This window comes from Tyto alba, unplaced genomic scaffold (assembly GCF_018691265.1).
Source record: "Tyto alba isolate M040663 unplaced genomic scaffold, T.alba_DEE_v4.0 Super-Scaffold_7, whole genome shotgun sequence".
NCBI classification, from domain to species: Eukaryota; Metazoa; Chordata; class Aves; order Strigiformes; family Tytonidae; genus Tyto; species Tyto alba.
The window spans coordinates 7,898,348-7,916,801 of record NW_024881328.1 but is presented as its reverse complement, the minus strand read 5'-3'; the positions used below and the strand labels follow the sequence as shown (position 1 = coordinate 7,916,801).

The 18,454-nt window shown below is 38.8% G+C and overlaps 1 protein-coding gene across 1 annotated transcript in view; it reads right to left on the bottom strand.

The window, feature by feature from the left end:
* The window catches only part of DARS1 (aspartyl-tRNA synthetase 1), a 42,858-nt gene extending 25,164 nt beyond the window's left edge, over positions 1-17,694 (bottom strand). Inside the window, exons 1-4 of the mRNA XM_042808463.1 lie at positions 17,512-17,694; positions 16,123-16,180; positions 9,996-10,088; positions 4,883-4,985 (exon numbers count right to left, since the gene is read on the bottom strand). Of these exons, the coding sequence (XP_042664397.1) occupies positions 4,883-4,985; positions 9,996-10,088; positions 16,123-16,180; positions 17,512-17,601 (344 nt within the window). The 5' untranslated portion in view covers positions 17,602-17,694. The remainder of the gene's footprint in view (positions 1-4,882; positions 4,986-9,995; positions 10,089-16,122; positions 16,181-17,511) is intronic.
* Between the last annotated feature and the right edge of the window lie 760 nt (positions 17,695-18,454).

Here is an 18,454-nt window from a genome sequence, read left to right as displayed (position 1 = left end):
TAAAGCCCAGTGCTAAAAAATTCCTCTGTAGAGCAAACTGCTTCTTTATATGTAATGTTCCTATATAATTGCTAAAATGTCCACTAGTTGCCTATGTCCCTCTTAATTATCTGCATGTCTATTAGCCAAGACTTTCTCTTTTAACCACAGGATTGCATTATTGCAGTCTGTATGACAACATCTTTCATCAACAGCTTCATGTTGCAAGCTGAACCCCATGCGGGCCTCCCTAAGTGAATCACAATCAACATTTTCTTGATCAAAAGTCTGAAGAATTGGAAGAAACCTGGTTATTCATAGACTTTAAATAGAAAATGTTTTTACTTAATGGAAGCATTATACTTGTTCAGACATTTTCTTGTGGTTTTCTTCAACACTGTTTTCTGTAAGAAGACTGCACAAATTATTGTATTAATACATTATTAAATCTAAAAATATTAAATAATTGATGTAAAACATAATAATCAATGTTCCTTTATCTGGATGTCAGTGAAAGCTGAAGGCAATAGTATAAAAAAGTGAGTTCAATTTGTAAACAGTTGAAATGATAAACATTTTATACATAACTCAATAAGAGCAACTGTAATACTGTCTGCACAAATACAGTAAGCATCCATTAAACCCTCTGAAAGTTTACTGACACTGTATACATAAAGACCAAGCAAATACCTATTCTTATTCTCTTCATTCTAAAAATACAATCATCTGTTTCCTATACCAACATTCTAACACCTGGATGAACCTGAGGATCTCCTAGGGAAAAAAAAAGCCTGTCTTCTTTTCAAGATTTTAACTAACAAAATCCACTACGCATTTTTAATCATTTTCACTGAAAAAACATTCCACTTTGTTCCCCTTCCTAATTTACCTAGCTTCACCATCTGTTCATTACTCTTGTCATACCTTTGTATATGCAAAGTACAGAACCCTCTACTGGCAGAAAATCTTCTTGCATAGGTACCATCAGACTAGGATTTAAATTATTTACTAATTTCTCTTGGTTAGAATAGAGTTTTCTTTAGTCTCACAGAGGCAGATTTTCCTGACTACACATAATTTCATCTTTCAGCTTCACCATCAACCTTTTCCAATTTGACATATATTCAGACACAAAGACAACAAAAGCGGATAAAATATTCCATAAATGGTCTAATGACTGGCATATATTATTCTAACAGCATTTTATTCCTCCATTTCAAAACTCAAGAGATCTCCTAGCACAGTAGGTAAGAGAACTGCATGGATTTAAGTCTGTTACCTATCATGAGCTCACATTTCTCATCACCTATGTTCCTACACATTAATCCTGAACATACACAAAATCTGAACTAATGATCACAAAGGTACAAATTCACTCTGAAGACCACCAAAGTGATTATTCTAAATGAACCCCGGTTACTATATACTCCTAGCCCCTAGTTCACCATTTCAATTTCTGTATCACCAGCAAACTTAACAGCTGTGATTCGACATTTTCTTCCAGATCACCAATATAAAAATTAAACAGAAATGCATAAAGAAAATATTTCTGCAATATCCAGCAGTTTTCCTGATATTACCAATTTATCAGGCTAATGAGTTTATGTATATTTTTCTACACTGTGAAGTGTATTCATACAGGTTTACCCATCTTTTTTTTTCCCCCCCCATTTTTATTCTCTTTTCTGGATTTTCATTCTCCAGCCTACTATAAAGAGTCATCAAATCACTTCGTGAGCGAGGGCACATTGTTTGGGCAGCTAAATTAGAAACTGTTAACCACCTCTCCCAACTGCTATATCACATCATGTGGCTATGGTAGCAGGCTGGAAGAAAGGCTCAATGCTGATACAAAAAAAAAAAAAAATAGAAATAAAACCAAAACTGACCCCACCTAATAATCAGTGGAAAAAAAGCAGGTTCATAACTTACTAATTGCACCACTTGGCATGCTGGCTGAAAGAGACAATTAATTTTTTCTCTTATGCAGCATCCCTTGCAGGACTAGGCTGAATTTTTTTTACTGATGAAAGACGTAAGAAGAACTCCACAGCTGCCAGTCCAGTATCTTGACTGGCTCTATGTTGCTGGCTATGCATGTTATGAAAGTTCAACTAGAAACTCTTCATAGTTAAACGCACAGAAATTTTCATGTAAAATTGAGTTAAACCAGTATTAAGTATCTTTCACCAAAAAGAACTCAAATTTTTATGATATTGGAGATAATCAGTATATGAATGTTGCTAGACCACAAAAAGTTATGAAAGTTCTTGGTTTCCATGTGCCAATATCTAAAGGAGGAACTGGCTTGTTTATTATTTATGAAAATTTTTACAAAAAATGCTCATGATTTAATCAGTTCTCATTAAGAATTCAAGATCCAGAATTTCACAAACTATTTTTAAAAAAGTTTCAGAGCCAGTATCAAAATATGAAAAAGTAGCACATGAAAAATAAGGTTTATGTACTACCAGTGAAAAAGTCTAAAAATTTTATTGAAATTTAAGCTATTTAAGTTAAATGTTTTCTTCAATAAATGTGTATTTCCTCATTTAATGTGTAGGAAACAAGAGGAGATGAAAAAAGACAAGACACTGAGAAAGGCAGAGAAAGAGTATAGTTATTTTTAGACATCTAAGACCAGCCTCATCTGCTAGTGATAATGGCATCATTCCACAGCAGGTGAAAACTAACAGGAAAATTACTGTAAAAAGATAAGGCACATACTGTTGCTGTGCTTCAGGTGTTCCTGGCACAGTGAGCAACACTACACACAGAAGTTGGGGAACAGCAGCAGCCTCTAAAGGACAAGAGGCAGCCGCAATGGTGACATCAGAATAAATTGTAGAAGGTAAAACACTGGAAAAAGTGAGAGCATGGCAGGATATTAATAAAATAGGTTTGTTGGTGGGAAGGAAACTTGAGAAGATGATTGAACTAATGGTGTTAGAAAACCAAAAGCAAACCCCCGATAAGAAAACCCAGAAATCCAGAAGGCTGTAGCAGAGAAAGTTCTATCATTCAAAGAACATGACGATAAGCATGTAAGCAATTCAGAAGCACATATGAGTAAAACATGCATGCTATGAATTAGGGAGGCTTGAGCTAGCAAATGCTGTCACAAAATGGAGCAGAATGAAAAGTCAAAATGAAGTACAAACATCATGAGTCTGGCTACTCAGAGGAAATGAGGTCTATCACAACAAGGAAAGTGGGGAGATAACAGGAGGTTGGAAAGTACCTAAGGATAAGTTCCCATCTGATTTAACAGCTCATTGCTGCCAGAGGAGAAAGGAGCTTTGCCCTCTACTCTTTCCAGATACCCTTTTCCACTATTTACCACTCCTTGTTAGCTCTGGACCTCCATGACCTAGTTTAAATCACTAACCTGACAGAAAACTGAGTAAAAAAAGATTAGTGATCAAAAAAAAAAAAGTCACGGAAGGCTTACAAGTGGCAGAGTCAGCATATGGAAGGAAAGAGTAAGGCCCTGTCATGGGCTCTGAACCACTCAGCTCTGCCACTCACAAAACAGAAGAGATTCAGCTGTGGAGGAAAGAACCACAAAGAAAACTAAAAAAGAGAGATTTTGGAGAGAAATGAAGAATAGGAGAGTATCACAACTGTAAGAGTTGTTTCACTGTTCTGTAGCATAAGTTCATCAAGAGAGTAAGGCAGACTGTTGGTAGGTTAGTGGGAGATGAATTGAGGAATGAGTGGATTATACACTTAATTCTTTTCAAAGATTCTAAGTACTGGAGAGAACAAACTATTTCATGAAGAAACAGAACACTTCACTTTGGCTCATAAACACCTGTAAACAGCATGCTTCACACTGGCACTGCCAACACTGAGCACCGCCAAACAACAAACACTGATGGTTCTGTTTTCCCATTGCCTTGAACCTCATCAGCAGAAGCATTATCCTAACCTTCTTAACTTGGCTTCTGGAAGTCTATGTTATAATGAATCCCTCCTCTCCCTGACATATTGAAGGTTGAAGGCTGTAGCTGCAAAAGCTAATTAGTGGGGGCTCCCTTCCCAGGCATGAGAGTAGTGCCAAGAACTACACAGAAGCAACTCAAGTGCCACATGTTAAACGTATTAAAGCACCGAATCGATCCACATTTCTATTTGTGAACAAGTAGATATACATTATTAAAAGCTCTACTATAAAAACTCCTTTGTCATGCAAACATATTTAGAACTGGACAACCTGAAAGCACAATCTTGAGGCAAGTAGCAGGGAAAGGTAAATTTTGATCTTTAAGAACAAACCAAACCAATAAACAAAACCAATACCAGAATTTAAGTTGCTGCCACAAAGACCTGTTTAACTGGCAAGTCTAACTACTAACCCCCACCCCAAATATTTTAAAAAGTAACTTAAATGCCTCATTAAACATTCTAATGCCAAAAATAAGGTGTAAATAAGAATAATTCAGTACACAGAAGCTACTCTTAATTTCTTCAACTCTGTAAGCCAGTTGCAGTATGGAACTTCTTCACATCAGTTCTAGCTATAAAACGTATTACTAAACTACACATCTTATAGAAGAAAAACCCTGGACATGTGCATACACACACAAACACCACACACAAAATGAAGTGTCCCACTCAGCTAAGCTTGCCAGACTTTTTGTTAGACAACTTGAAAGTAAATGTAGGTTGTCTATGGCGAGAGAATGCTGCTTCAGCAGTTCAGAATGAATTTCAAGCCTGTTCTCTATTTTATCTTTTGTCAGTGTAATGTATTCAACGCAATAGTGAGCTGACAATTTAAATAACTACATTTTAAAACAAACGAAGCATTGATGTTAATGTGTGAAAATGGTCCCAACCCCTGGGAGTCCTGGTTCCCACCACTGTTTACTCTGACAACAGGATATAATTGCTTACTTACTTGGCAGCAAACTTTACCATCTGCTTGCTTGCATGCTGTCCCACAGCCACAAGAGCCTGGATATTAAACTGCTGCTGACGCAGAACTAAGAAACACTGCTTCCCTGAATACAAAGAAAAACAATGCAGGTGTATTAAGGACAAGTGACTCGAGGTCTTTACGAATGAGAAAAAATGCTTTACTACTTTAATATTAAATTTATCTTTTTGAGGTGTGTGTGTGTTTGCCTCTCGCCGCTCCCTCCGTCCACCCCAATAACTACATCAAACCAGTCAGTTCTGCATGTACACACACACACCAAGCACTAAGATATTCAAATCATTCTGCCTTACATCTATAAACATGTGAATGGACATTTTCTAAAAATAACAATAAGCCTTTCAAGATAAATAACTAGACAAAACAAAAATTAGAAATCACAACTTTTAAAGTATCTATTGTTCTTCAACTGCAAGAAGTAAATCATACTTTTTCTCGTTGCTTTACTCACAACTACTTCAAGTCTACATTATTTGAAAAGAAGCTTTTTCTCATCTTCTCAAATTAAAACTGTACAGTTCACTTTACAAAGCTGCTCTGAGAGGAATAGGCTTGATTTTGCACCACAGGGACTAAACCAACAATGTTCATTCTATAACACACCACACATTCAGAATGAAGGGGAACAAAAGGAGTATTGATTCTGGTGAATGACAAGAACCTAAAAGACCCAAGTCAAAATTCCTGTAAGAGCATTTATTCATGAACAGCTTTGGGAAAAAGAACTTAATAGGAATTAATAATAATTTACAAAGAACATAATGCACTTTGTTGACTTTTAAAATTAGTATTTCCAAGTCAACAAAGCTCTTTCTAATTCTAATCTCTTTAGCTGACAGTTGCAATCATTTCATATTTCTCCTCACATCTCTAATAATCATTTACTCTGATTTAAGGAAATACGGTGATTTTCAATGCTTCTTCCTCAAAAAGAGAAATTAAAAACAAACACTTCATTGTTGTATCAGTGTCTGATAAAATGCATCAATATAATTTTAATTCCAAGTTCCAACTCATAACATTATATTTCCATTAAAATGGTAAGAAAGAATAAGAAGCCAGAAGCTTTGTTATAGATAGCTATTTCCCAGTTATTATTGACTTAAGACTACAAAACATTAAAATCAATATGTATCTAACTTGAATAACGACACTAAAAAGGCAGTTGCAGTTTTAATTTGTAATTAGGTAGATTACCATTCCTGACACATAGCTGCAGATAATTTAAAAAATAACAGAAGATAAAGGCAGAACATCTGACACGCAATCTGATGGAAATAAAATCAAACATACAAAACTACTACAAAATATTATAAAAAAATAACATTATAATTATTGAAAATAACTAATCTCATCCTACAATTGTGATTTCAGACATGCAACAAAATTAATTCCGTATTTTCAGAAAATACAGTACAACTATTTCTGTATTCCAGAGGCCACAAAGAAGCTAATATGGTATGGATGTATGTATTTCTTGCAGGCAAACTTTAAGCCATAGATTTAAATTAGCAAAGTAGAGGCTTCAGAAATTAAACAGAACCTTCAGTGGTATACATGCCTGCGTTTCAGATCCAGAAAGTCAACAAAGTACTATTTTTCCATATGACACAGTATGCTAAGTTTCTTTGGATAAGCTAGGTGTACCTCACATCTTTGACATCTCAAAATTTCTTACTTACAAAGTGGTTTGATACCATATTTCCTAGAAAATAGTATTTGTCTCCATGATTTCAGTCACAAATAATTTAGCAAAATATGATCAGTGTTTCAGCAATGATGTATTAGGTGTTCAAACAAAAAATACATAGCTGAAGACATCTACAATGTCACTCAATTAGTAAATATTTAAGAAGATAGTGAAATAAATGGAGGGACCTGCTACCATATTAATCAGAAGCAGAAGTCTGGCAGTGTACTTAATTCTAAACTCTAGAAGTCTGATCAGTATCTGCATTATAAAAGGACTCAAATCTTTTTGTCATGAGTAACAGTAGCTGTTTTCATGAGGAAAGAGGATGTTTTGTAGAATACAACCATTTCTAATCACACAGAAGATAAGTGATCAAAAAAACCTCACTGATAGGAATAGTTAAAATATCACAGTTACAAAGACTGTAGGAGGAAACAGAACTTTTCCCAAAAGAGCTGAAGACATGCAAAATAAAGTATCAAAAGGACAAGCCATAATCAAATCTAGTTCATGATTAGATGTCTTTCCAGATCAAGAGACAGAAAAAAGGAAACATAAGAGTGAGAAAAAAATTTGGATTACGGGATGTTCTCCGTGTGTTTCAAACTATTTACATGGTATTTAAGTGAAAAGTATAAGACCAACTTTACTCACATTCAACAGTAAACTACTCCAAGTTTCCATAAAACAAAAACAATACTGTGTCCCACAAGAATGACTAAAAAGATTAAAAGTTTCGAAAGAAATTTGGCTAAAAAGGTCTGACTCAGTCTAAAGCAAGCCACTTTTAGCCACTAAACAAATAAGAGAAGACAACACACAGAGAATCCTGTCAAAAGTAAGCACATAAAACAGAACAGGAATTCATTTCCTTTCTTGGATAAAGTACCAAATGACACAAGACCTTATGAGAGAAAAGGATGTAAGAAAGGAATTTGTATAAAGAGCAAAAAATGTTTGGTCATATAAATTAACACATTACTAGTTACAGACATCTGTCAGCAAAGAGAACACTGCATATGGTTTATTATAAAATTTGGTCCAGTATTTAAATTGCTCTTGATGGGACCCTTATTTTCAGACATACTGTTCTGATGTTTTATAAACTTTTGCATTCATAAACAAAAAGCAAGTTCAGGTCTAACATACTGTGCAAGTCCCAGCAGCCTGGCAGAACCCAGTCTGATTTCCCAACTGCTTTTCAATGATAAATGTGACCAGTAGTTTAGGCTGGCTTTAAAATAAGTCCAGAAATAACATTTATGCAACCTACGATAAAAGCCACAGGGCCCCATGCACTTCAATTTTAGTACAACCCACAGAAATTCCCAACACCCCATTCTTTACACAACCTTCAGTTAATTTCCATCAGACTTCATGAGTGGCTTCCTATACGAGACAGCTGGATTCTGCAGTTGTTCACATTCATTATTTTTGGTTTATTGGTCAGAACTAGACAGGGTTACATAAAGGATATGTTGGTTATTTAGGAGTCAAATTCGAGCTTCTGAGAAAAACTAAAGCTATTTTTGTATAAGATTTTCCTGTTTCCTGCAAGATTTTCCTTTCCATAATGGTAGGAATAGCACCACAATGTGTGTGGGAAAGGCTAATATTACTTTTCACTCTTAAACATTTGCTTTTCTTCTAAGATTCTTTTCCCCAAAGCCTAAGTAAACAAGCATATGGCATTCCCTAGCAGCATTCCCTGAATGTCAGAATTGTTCTCTGTTGTCAGATTAAGAAGGAAAAAGAAGCACAATCAATAAATTGAGAACACTTCATGCCCATGATCAACTCCTTTTGCTTTCATTCTTCAGGTTGTGTTAGAGTTTTGAAAATAAGCACTGTTATTTCATGAAAAACTAGTTTTTCCTGAGGTCACAGGTGAAGGATTACAAACAGCTTCTTGTAAGTTAACAGTCATGTTAGATACATGTCACTCTGATTGAAGTAAATGCATATATTATGCAAGATATCATATATAAATGCAATACAGAGACAGTAATAAACAACCATTGAACTTTACATTGTTTTAGAGTCTGCACAGACACCTATCTTTAATACACTAAATTCTGTTAATAGTCTGAACGCTTCCTACAATTACAAAAGAAAAAGCCATAAAGATACTCTTATTTGTATACTGATAGTTACATTTAAATTAGATAGCGTCTCCTGTCCGAACAACCTCAAGTTGTAATGACCAAGGCATTCACAACTTTTGGGGTTAACAATTTCTATACATAGCAAAGAGAGAATTCCATTTAAGACCATACTACAGAACTATTAAGGAAATCACAGAAGACTCCCTAAATTCAAAGATTCTAATACAGATTAAATACTGTGCATTATATTTATATATTTACATGCAGATCCTTGCTTTAAATGACTGCAGTACAGACACTTGTTAAGAGGGACATTTTTAAAGAAAATGAAGCCTCAAAAATAGAAATTAATCTGGTATCTGTGACAATATTCTGTACTGGATTCTTGCCCCTAATTTGCATTATTCCCAATTCTATGACTACTGTAAGGTTTCATTTGTGAAGATAATTTCTTTATGCTATTTTCTTTCAACTCTTGAGAAGATAAGGTATTTATACCTCACTACAGAGCTGCCAAACATAACCGAAACCAGTAAAACAGTTGTCAGCATTTGATGTTAACCGAAAAGGCCAAAGCCTATTTAAGTTTGCATATGGCAAACTGATCTCCAAAGAGAACTTCTGATTCCGGGGAAGAAACATGACTGTCAGACAGCCAAGTATGACAGCCCACACTACTGAGAACCTATGAAAGGATCTTCCCATTGTCTTGTTAAAGAAAGATGATGTTTCTTATTTTAAGTTCAAATTGATATTGTCAGATATTGGTAACTGAAAGAAAAATTCTGGAATTTTAACACAGATTTTTGTTTCACATCAAAGAAAAGGTACAGTGAAAATATTCACATGCAGCAAAATAAATATAGCCTGTTTGACAACTGATACATTTACAATAAAAGTACATTTTACAGCAGAAGCTTGTAACTGTTTTATCTCACAGTTGTTAATACCCAAAGGAGAATGACTAATATTTTAAAATTCCTATTATTTACAATTGTCCACACATTATTTAGTAATATAGTAAAACCAAAATTTACTTTTACTACAGTGAAATAGTAATATCCGATTTCCACTCAGCTGAAAACAAAATTTCCTTTTCCCCTCCTGGGAAAAGAGAGGTGGAAAGAAGAGAAAATACCCAGTCAAAGTGAACACTGAGTGACCAAGTGGCAAAGTTTTCTTGTATGCAAGACATAATTAACAGGTCATGAAGCCAAAATAAACATTCAGGTTATACTAACAATATGAGGAAATAAAACCCCTGAAGGCATCTCACCTTTAGCTCTGCTTGTATGAATTCTGCCACGAACCCAAACAACTTCATCAGCCTTCTCCACTGTCAGATCTTTTATTCGAATCAAAACTCTATCTGAATCACAGAGGAAAAAAAAAAAAAACAAACTTGGGGGTTTTTTAAATAAAGCATTTTTCACTTTAAACTCCAAATACATTATTTTTTGCATCTACAGCATAATAGATGTATTGAAAACACACTGAAGATTCCCATTTCCTTTCTCAGTGAATTGTACTTGATCAAGTAGTTTTAAATTGGTTCAAGCTTCTTGTTTGACTTATATAGCAGTCAAACTGCACTAAAACAAAAGCAAGACTTACTGTAGTTCACAGATGGCAGAATCCAGCACGGCTACACTATTTTTGATAGGACTTCATTGTGTTGCACTGTATCACCTGCACTTATTAGTCTGGATTTCTGCTAGCTAAGGGATGTCAGCCCTGCTCCACTGTGTGATGTGAAAGTTGGTACGTTGAACACAGCAAAACAAAGGCTCAGAGCTGACAAGACTATTCTCTGTATCTACCTAAGTAGGGTGAGTATCACCATAAAGTAATTATTATTTAAAATAAAGAGAAAGAAAACACAAATAAATGTTCATTAGAAATTAAAAGATTTATTTTGATAAAAAGAATAGCATTTTGGAGCAACAAGAGTGTTACTCTGTAAAACCAGTAACATTTATTTTAAGAGAATCTCTTTGACAACCTGATCAAGCACTGCCATCGTGTAGGAGCCAGGATTCATCAGAAAGAACCCTTCAAATTCTATATATCCAAGAAAGCTAAGTAACAATAGGAATGCATGGTTTGGAAAGGACAGATATTGGATAGTAAAGAAAAAAAATAAAAATTATCAAGGAAAATATTTTTAAATAAATCAGAACAACCATTACGAACTGCCAGTATGCTGGCTGCATGCCACTATTCCTTGAAATGTACTTGTTTAATTCTATGTTCCCATAGATTTTTGGCCAAATGTATTTTTGCATGGTCTCAAACACTTATTTCTTTCTACAAATCAGTTAGAGAATATACATTGCATTGCACAGAACCTCAGTAGTTCTAATAGCTACACATACTCACTTACAGTTCATATGTGGTTAAAAACACTGCTTATTAGAAAAAAAAAACCTTCAAGAGAGATACTGATCCTTATGGGTCTCTTTCAACTCAAGATATTCTATGATATGTAACACAAGCAAATCCACTCTCTTTGCCTTTCATCACAGACTTCCCCTTGTTTTAAACTAACATTAAATTTACTAAGACACTTCCACCCTAGACTCTTCCCGCCAGAACTTCTCCAAAGTTTGCTACCCCAGGTTACCATCTGCCGTTCTGGACTCCTTCCCTCTGTCTCCAAATACCAGTCACAGCTTGCTCTGCAAGCCAATTATTCCGCACTAGGAATTTTAGGGGATTGAAAATGTTTATTAGCTTATGCTCAGAGCAATGTTTTTTCTTCACAGACACACATCAAGACCAGAACAGAATGGAAGAGCACTCAGAAACATGATAGGGAATTGACTCAAATATATTAATAATCTGTGTATGTGCATGAGTGCACTGGAGAAGGGAGAAAGGGGAATAAAGATGTTATCACTTGTCAGCAACTTCTGATGTTCAAACTTTATCAGGATAGCACTATAGGAAACATGCAACCAGCACAACCCATAAGCTCTAGTATTCCTAAGAGTTTGATATTCAGACAGTTAAAATTACCTCAGTCAACTGTATTGTTAGAAACTTAAAAAATTTTTCAGGCAGGAGCATAAAGACAGAATGAGGTGTTACCCTTTTTATGAATCCTTAGTGTTTCAGGAACCATCTGCCTTAGATAAATATTTTTTAAAGTCTTTTGGATACACAATGGTTTATGTTTCATCAAGACTAAACAAGACACCTTTAACACAAAAATTTTTATACGGTGTGAATTATTAAAAACTATTTCACCTTTCATAAAAAGGTTAATAAAACAATATCCAAAGAGAGACATCATAAAGTCATTTTTTCCAACTGCAGATCACAGAATTACAGCAAGGCTGAGGTTAGAAGGGACTTCTGGAGGCCATCTGGTCCAACCCCCTGCTCAAGCAGGGCCACCTAGAGCCAGTTGTCTGAGATCATGTTCTGACATTTTTTTAATATCTCCATGGAGGCAGACTGCACAATCTCCCTGGGCAACGTGTGCCAGTGCTTGGTCACCCTCACAGTAAAAAAATGTTTCCTGATGTTCAGAGGAAACCTCCTGCCCTTCTGTTTGTGCTCATTGTCTCTGACCCTGTCAATGTGCTCCACTGAAAAAAGCTAGATGTAGCAACTGTCCCATCACTTTGTTTCTCTGCTTCAACACATCCCAAATCTAGTAAACTTTTCCTCTCATTTCTAAAATGCCAGTAGTTCATGACAATGTCTACGTTTGTTAGTGTAAGCAACTGTTTGTCACTCATTTTCTCTTGTCCAACCAACACATTGTAGCTCAAACCTTCCCACAGTACTCTCATCTATCATTTCATGTGGAATTCCTTTCAGTTCATTTCTATCTCTTCCATGATACAAATGAAGCTTCTTGCTCTCAACTTTAAGGTCCTTCCACCATAATCTTCAGGCTATCACCTACTTGCTCTTTCAAAAATGTAAGCTATATTTGCATTTTCTGTCTTCTTGCCATATAAAAAGACAATAAAATAATGTGAAAATAAAAGATGTTTTAAATCGTGCTACAGTTGCAGAGAAGACACAGGAACAAAGATTTTAAAGGAAGTTCAAACAAAACACTCCATAAGTCTGAAATTATACTTCCAGCTCCAATTCAATATTCGTGCCACTTACCTTCATTGCCATTTTGAATCATGTTCAAGGGGAAACTATATTTTTTCTTTTCCTTCATGTATAGCACAATCACTTTTCAACATATTAAATATCCTTATCTTTCTCTCAGAACTCTAACTTCTAAACATGGGAGGAGAGGATAAAAACCCAAAAAGCTGCCTGGGTTCTACAAGAAGACAAAATCACTTTTCCACCCCCAGACCCTTATTCCCTGCCTGTCACATCAACCTGTTCACTAAATTCATTTATCTTCCATCATGAAGTTTTGAACACTATGATCAATATTTTTCTGTCTTGTGAAGTGCCATCATCTTTACAAAGCTGGATAAATTTGAAAAAGAGCAGATAAGTTTAATAAAAAAACCTGAAAGCCAAAAGCAGTAGAAGATGAAAGCAGCTTCCAGGGAAGGGAGATTAAAGTAATGGGGCTGAAGGGAGAAAAGGTAAAGGCAAATAGTTTTACTAGCAACCATAGCCTCAAGCAGGCAGGAAGGACTTAAAGACATGATGTAACAGGAAGCGAGAACATCAGATAGCCAGGGCAGCCAACATTAGCAGAAGAAAGATTGAAGTGGGCCAAGAATGAAGGCACAGGTGTGTGCAAAATCAGTAGAGCTGGTGGAACACATATGCAACAACTTTGTAAATACGTGAAGAGTTTTAATTTGCCTGCAAGAGGAACAAGAATTTATGAGTATGGCAAAAGGACAATAAGCCTATCCCTTGGAAGGGAAAAATAATTTGCTCTGATCACTCTAAGCTTTCTAACTTCCCATGTATAGGCAGTGTCCTCAGGACAGTGCAGCAACTGCAGCCAGCCCAAAAGCAACAGTGCTGCAGATGTCCAACTGAGCTCCTACCCGTGTCTGTGCTGTCTGTATTGTCTGTTGGCTCCAGTTACCAGATGGTATGTGGATCTGCACGTCATCTCACAATTCATTATTCTGACTTAGAAATGGCATGTACTCACGCAGACTCCAGAAACAAAGTTAATGCAGTACAGACAGATGGGAACACTCGCATTTGTGCTTCCCCACCATTCCCTGCCCCAAGCAGATCCAAGACACTCAGTGCAAGCAGAATACTTTGAGGAAAAGCACTTGTATACTACCAATGCTGAGTGATGACTTCACCCTCCAGTGAGTCCTTTGGTAAGAGCTCTCCCTGGCAGGAACTACTGAATCTTTAAGAGGGCATTAGTCTCAAGGAAGGGACTACGCTGATCTTGAATTTTTTTATTATAGGCATTTTGTTTTTTATCGTTACCTAACTTTGGTGTTCTGGATAACCATCTTCTAAACAACAGAATAGCAGGGGTGTTGCATGTTGTATTTTAAGCCCAATGGAAAACCTTCTCAGTCTTGTCCATACACTGGCTGAGACTATTTTTTGACTGAGAGTCAACAGGCAACAGATCTAAACACAGCACTCAGCCTTTTTCATATAATTTCCTGCAGCTTTCACGATTTTCCTTCTCAACTTTTTTTTTTTTTTCCCTCCACAGTAGTTCTGAGTGTTCAGAGTATGAGAGAGCTGGCAGGGTAAACTTTCTCCATGACAGTAGGATGTGATCCACCATCTCAATCTGCCAGCTCGGGTCTCCCACGCAGTTGTTTGCTATGGGGTGTGAAAGTAGCAGAGAAAACACAGTTTGCAGAAACAGTGAGCCAACTGCCATCACAGAAGAACGTAGGGACAGGAGATCCAACAGGGCAATCCTACAGTCAGCAGCGTGGGTTAACCAGTCAGTTGCTAACTTGGAGAAGTTATCTTTTTCTTAATATTGCACCTTTTAGGTTGCAACTGCACACCAATTAATGGATTGTAATGTGGATTATATATAGCTATGGATGGCTGTGTTCCTGCCCCTTCCAGCAGTCACCAGACCCCCAGCCAACCTTCACTTTGCTAAGCTGGCTAAAGTTGTTATCAGCATGTGGAAACAGATCAGCAGAAAACCCAACATCAGGGTGAGGGAAACAACAGCCACCAGCAGCTGAGCTGGCTTACAATGTGATTTCAACTTTAGTTCCCTTTGACAGCTAGTATGTATTTTATTGAATAATAACTGCTAATAGTCTAGAGTGATTTTCTTGTCCCATTACATTCTTGACATAATGTTCTCCCTTCAGTTGTTTTCAACCTATGATTGCTTTTGTGGCTCCTCTTCTTCCCTACATTCTGAATTTCCCTTCCTAAGCAAGGTCAACCAAAACAACCAGAGGAGAAAAAAAATCACCCCATCACAGATGATGTTCCTTTTTTACATTTCACTACGAACAAGTTACAAGAAGCCAGTCTATTACCGTCCCCCGTTCCTGTCTCATGCACTGAATAATATGAAGATTAGCATTTCCTGGGATGTTGGCCTGGGAGATTGTTCTCTAGCTGACAAATCTTTCTGAATCCCAATTCCCTATCAGTAGAAAATGAGGATTTCCTGAATTCACAGTGGTGTGAATAATGATAAAACCCATAAATATTAATATATAATATTAATGGATTTGGGGCTCTTATGCAGGAGTAATGAAGGCTGCATAAGCAGACAGATATCCTACTCAGAGAGTGTTGTTGCAGCAAGACGTAGCAGAACTTACTCCAAACAAAGAAAAAACCTGACATCTCAGGACTTAGTATATTATAAATAATAGTAATTCAAAAAAAGTCAAGGCTGGGGTGATGGGCAGAGACAAAAACTGACAAGCTCTGTAGGGCACAGTCCAGGCAAGGGCAAAGATTGAGATTCTGTAAACTCTCTGGACCCAGCTCCAATATCCAACCATATTCTTTTTTTTTTCCCTTCTATCTAATCAGAATTTCCTGTGTTCTGACCTGTGTCCATGATCACCTGTCCAATTAACACACACATTCAAAAGTCTGGCTTTATCTTGTCTACACCCTCCCATTAAGTAGCTTTAAACAGTAAAAAGATCACCCCACAGCTTCCTCTTCCCCAGGCTGAGCAAGTCCAGCTCCCTCAGCCTCTCCTCAGAGATCCTGTGCTCCAGTCCCCTCACAGATTTGGTAGCTCCCCGCTGGACTGGCTCCAAAATGTTAATGTCTTCCTTTCATTGAAGAGTCCAAAACTGGACACAGCACTCCACATGCAGCCTCACAAGTGTCAAATGTGTTCAAATAAAGGGAAAGAATGGCAGCAGGATTTTAAAAAAAAGTTTGGTAAATGATTTCTCAAACAAGTACTGAAGATGTCAAGTATATAACTTCTTTTTTCCTTCTTCCTCCCCACCTCTTTTAAAAAACTTTTTTTAACTGACCTGGTTTCTCTTGGGATTGTATCATTGATGACACTCCATATCTTTCCTTAGCATAATCCTAAAATGGAGGTGAGAAATATGTATCAAAGAAGCATACACAAAAAGATGAACAAAAGCATTACAGAGTTAACTGAGATACAATTATCCATAATATTAAAGACAAGAAATTGTGGTTTAGACCCATAAATACACAAGTGACATAACAGTGCCCTGTAAGGAAAAAAAAATTCCAACAACAGCAAACATGCATTAGGATCATTATTTGCTATGCAGTACTGTGAATATCTCAATAGAAAGCCTACTCCTGAAAAAAATATTTGAATCCTACAGAAGTATATCCATTGCTAAGAATTTCCTTCCCATATTCAGGCACACTAAGAAATCCAGCCATCTGCATGTCATTACGACAGCCAAAGCAAGCCTGACCGACTACTAACAGAATGCTAGGTAAGACACTGGGGGATGCAGCCTTTTCATCAAAAAGATCACAATTCTAGTTTCCCAACTAAGCCTACACACTTTCAAATTAAAAAAAAAAAAAAAAAAAAAAAAAAAAAAAGTGCCTTGGTTTATTTATTTTATTGTATTCAATATATGAAACACAGTTCATTCCAAGTACTGTATTGGGGAGGGGGGTGTGTGCCTTTGTTTCTCTGCTTTTGGTTAATTGTGGCCCATGTATAATTTTGCAGAGGCCATCTATACTCAGAATTCTTACTGCTGATGCATTTTTGGCCTTTCAACAAGCAAAACTGATTTTAGAACAGAATGAACTGATGCTCGGCATTAAAACTTTTTTTTTTTTTTTTTCCCCTTCTTGATAAAATACTGGCCCGCAGTTTCTCAGCACTGATCGGTGATCTTCAAGCACAAGAAACACCTGCCAAGCCGGCAGAAGCCACCGGTGCCCCTGCAGAAGTGGCCCGCTACGGAGCAGCGGCCCAGATGTTTCTGTAGGGAGCTGCAAAGGGCAAGGGCAGAGGGGCGGGCCAGGGCTGCGCTGTTTCTCGCCGCTCACGCAGGGCTTCCCCCACCCGCTCAGGCGGCGAAGGGACACCCGCGGGGCTCAGAAGCCGTCGTGTGACCGGGAAGGCGCAGAGCTCTTCAGCGCACCGCGAACCGGCTGGGCCCGGCAAAAACAAAAAGCAGCGCTACCCTCGGGCCCGGCCGAACCCCCTCCTCGGGCCCGGCCTCCCCCCAGGCCGCAGGGGCCGCTGCCACCAGCCCCATCAGCACCGGTGAGGGGCCCGTGCTGAGGGGCCTGGCGGCAGCGGCCCCTCGGGCGGCTCCGACTCCGCGCTCGGCCGGCCCCGGCCCCTTCCCCCTCTCCGGGGACGGGCAGCCTCGGCGCCGCGCCCGCCCCTTCCCTCCCTCCCTGCGGAGACCCACATCGGACGCAGACGACTCTTCACTGTCGGGGCGGCGGTCCTGGCCCTGGCCCTGGCCCTGGCCCTGGCCGCGGCTGGCGGCGCTCGGCATCCCGCCGCGATCGGCACGGCCCCTCACGGTGCAGGTGGGCCCGGCCACGCCGCCTCCGCCTGCCTCTCGCGAGACCGGCCGCCGCCCGGCCTGCCTATCGCGAGAGCTGCGCCGACAGAGCGGCGCGTGCGCAGCGCAACGGCCGCCGCTGAGGGGCGGGAGCTGCCCTCAGCCGCCTCAGGGCTGGGCGGGAAGGGGGTGGCGGCGGTGTGTGGGGCTGTTGCTCGCCGCCCCGTCCCCTCCTCCGAAGGAGAACGGCGGCCGAAACGGTCGCTGTTGTCACGGGAACGGCCGCTGTCATGAATCCCGCCCTCCGGCCCTGCGCTGAAGCTGAGGCAACGGCTGCCGCGCCCGCAGCGGAGGTGCGCTGGTCGGGGCCGCGGCTGTGAGGCTGGGCAGCGGGTGGGTTTGGTCCTCGCCCGCCCTGCTCCGCAATCCCTCACGTTTTATGGCCTGAGGTAACGTTGGGCTGTGAGGTGGCTCACTAATGGGCTCGGCTCGGATAGCAGAGCCAAGTTGCGCTTTTGTTCTGTCGCACCAGCAAACTTGGCTTGCCAGTGCTCACCCTAGTAGCCCTTTAGTTTCCCGTCAATCTCACTGTTTATTATTAGTTAGCTAAAACCCACAGTAGGTCGGGTAGTTTGGGGAGAATGAACATTAGTGCAAATCCAGGTGTTTCCCTCCAGCTGGGCGCTTAAATCAATGCTATGGTACTGAGGCCAGGGCTCGATGCAGGTGCCAACTTTAAAACGACAGAAATCAGAGTTGCAAGCAGCTGTTGAATCTAATGGCCATAGATTGTTTATTTTGTGCAGGACGAGAAGGAGTTGGCTGTCCTGATTTAAACTGCAGT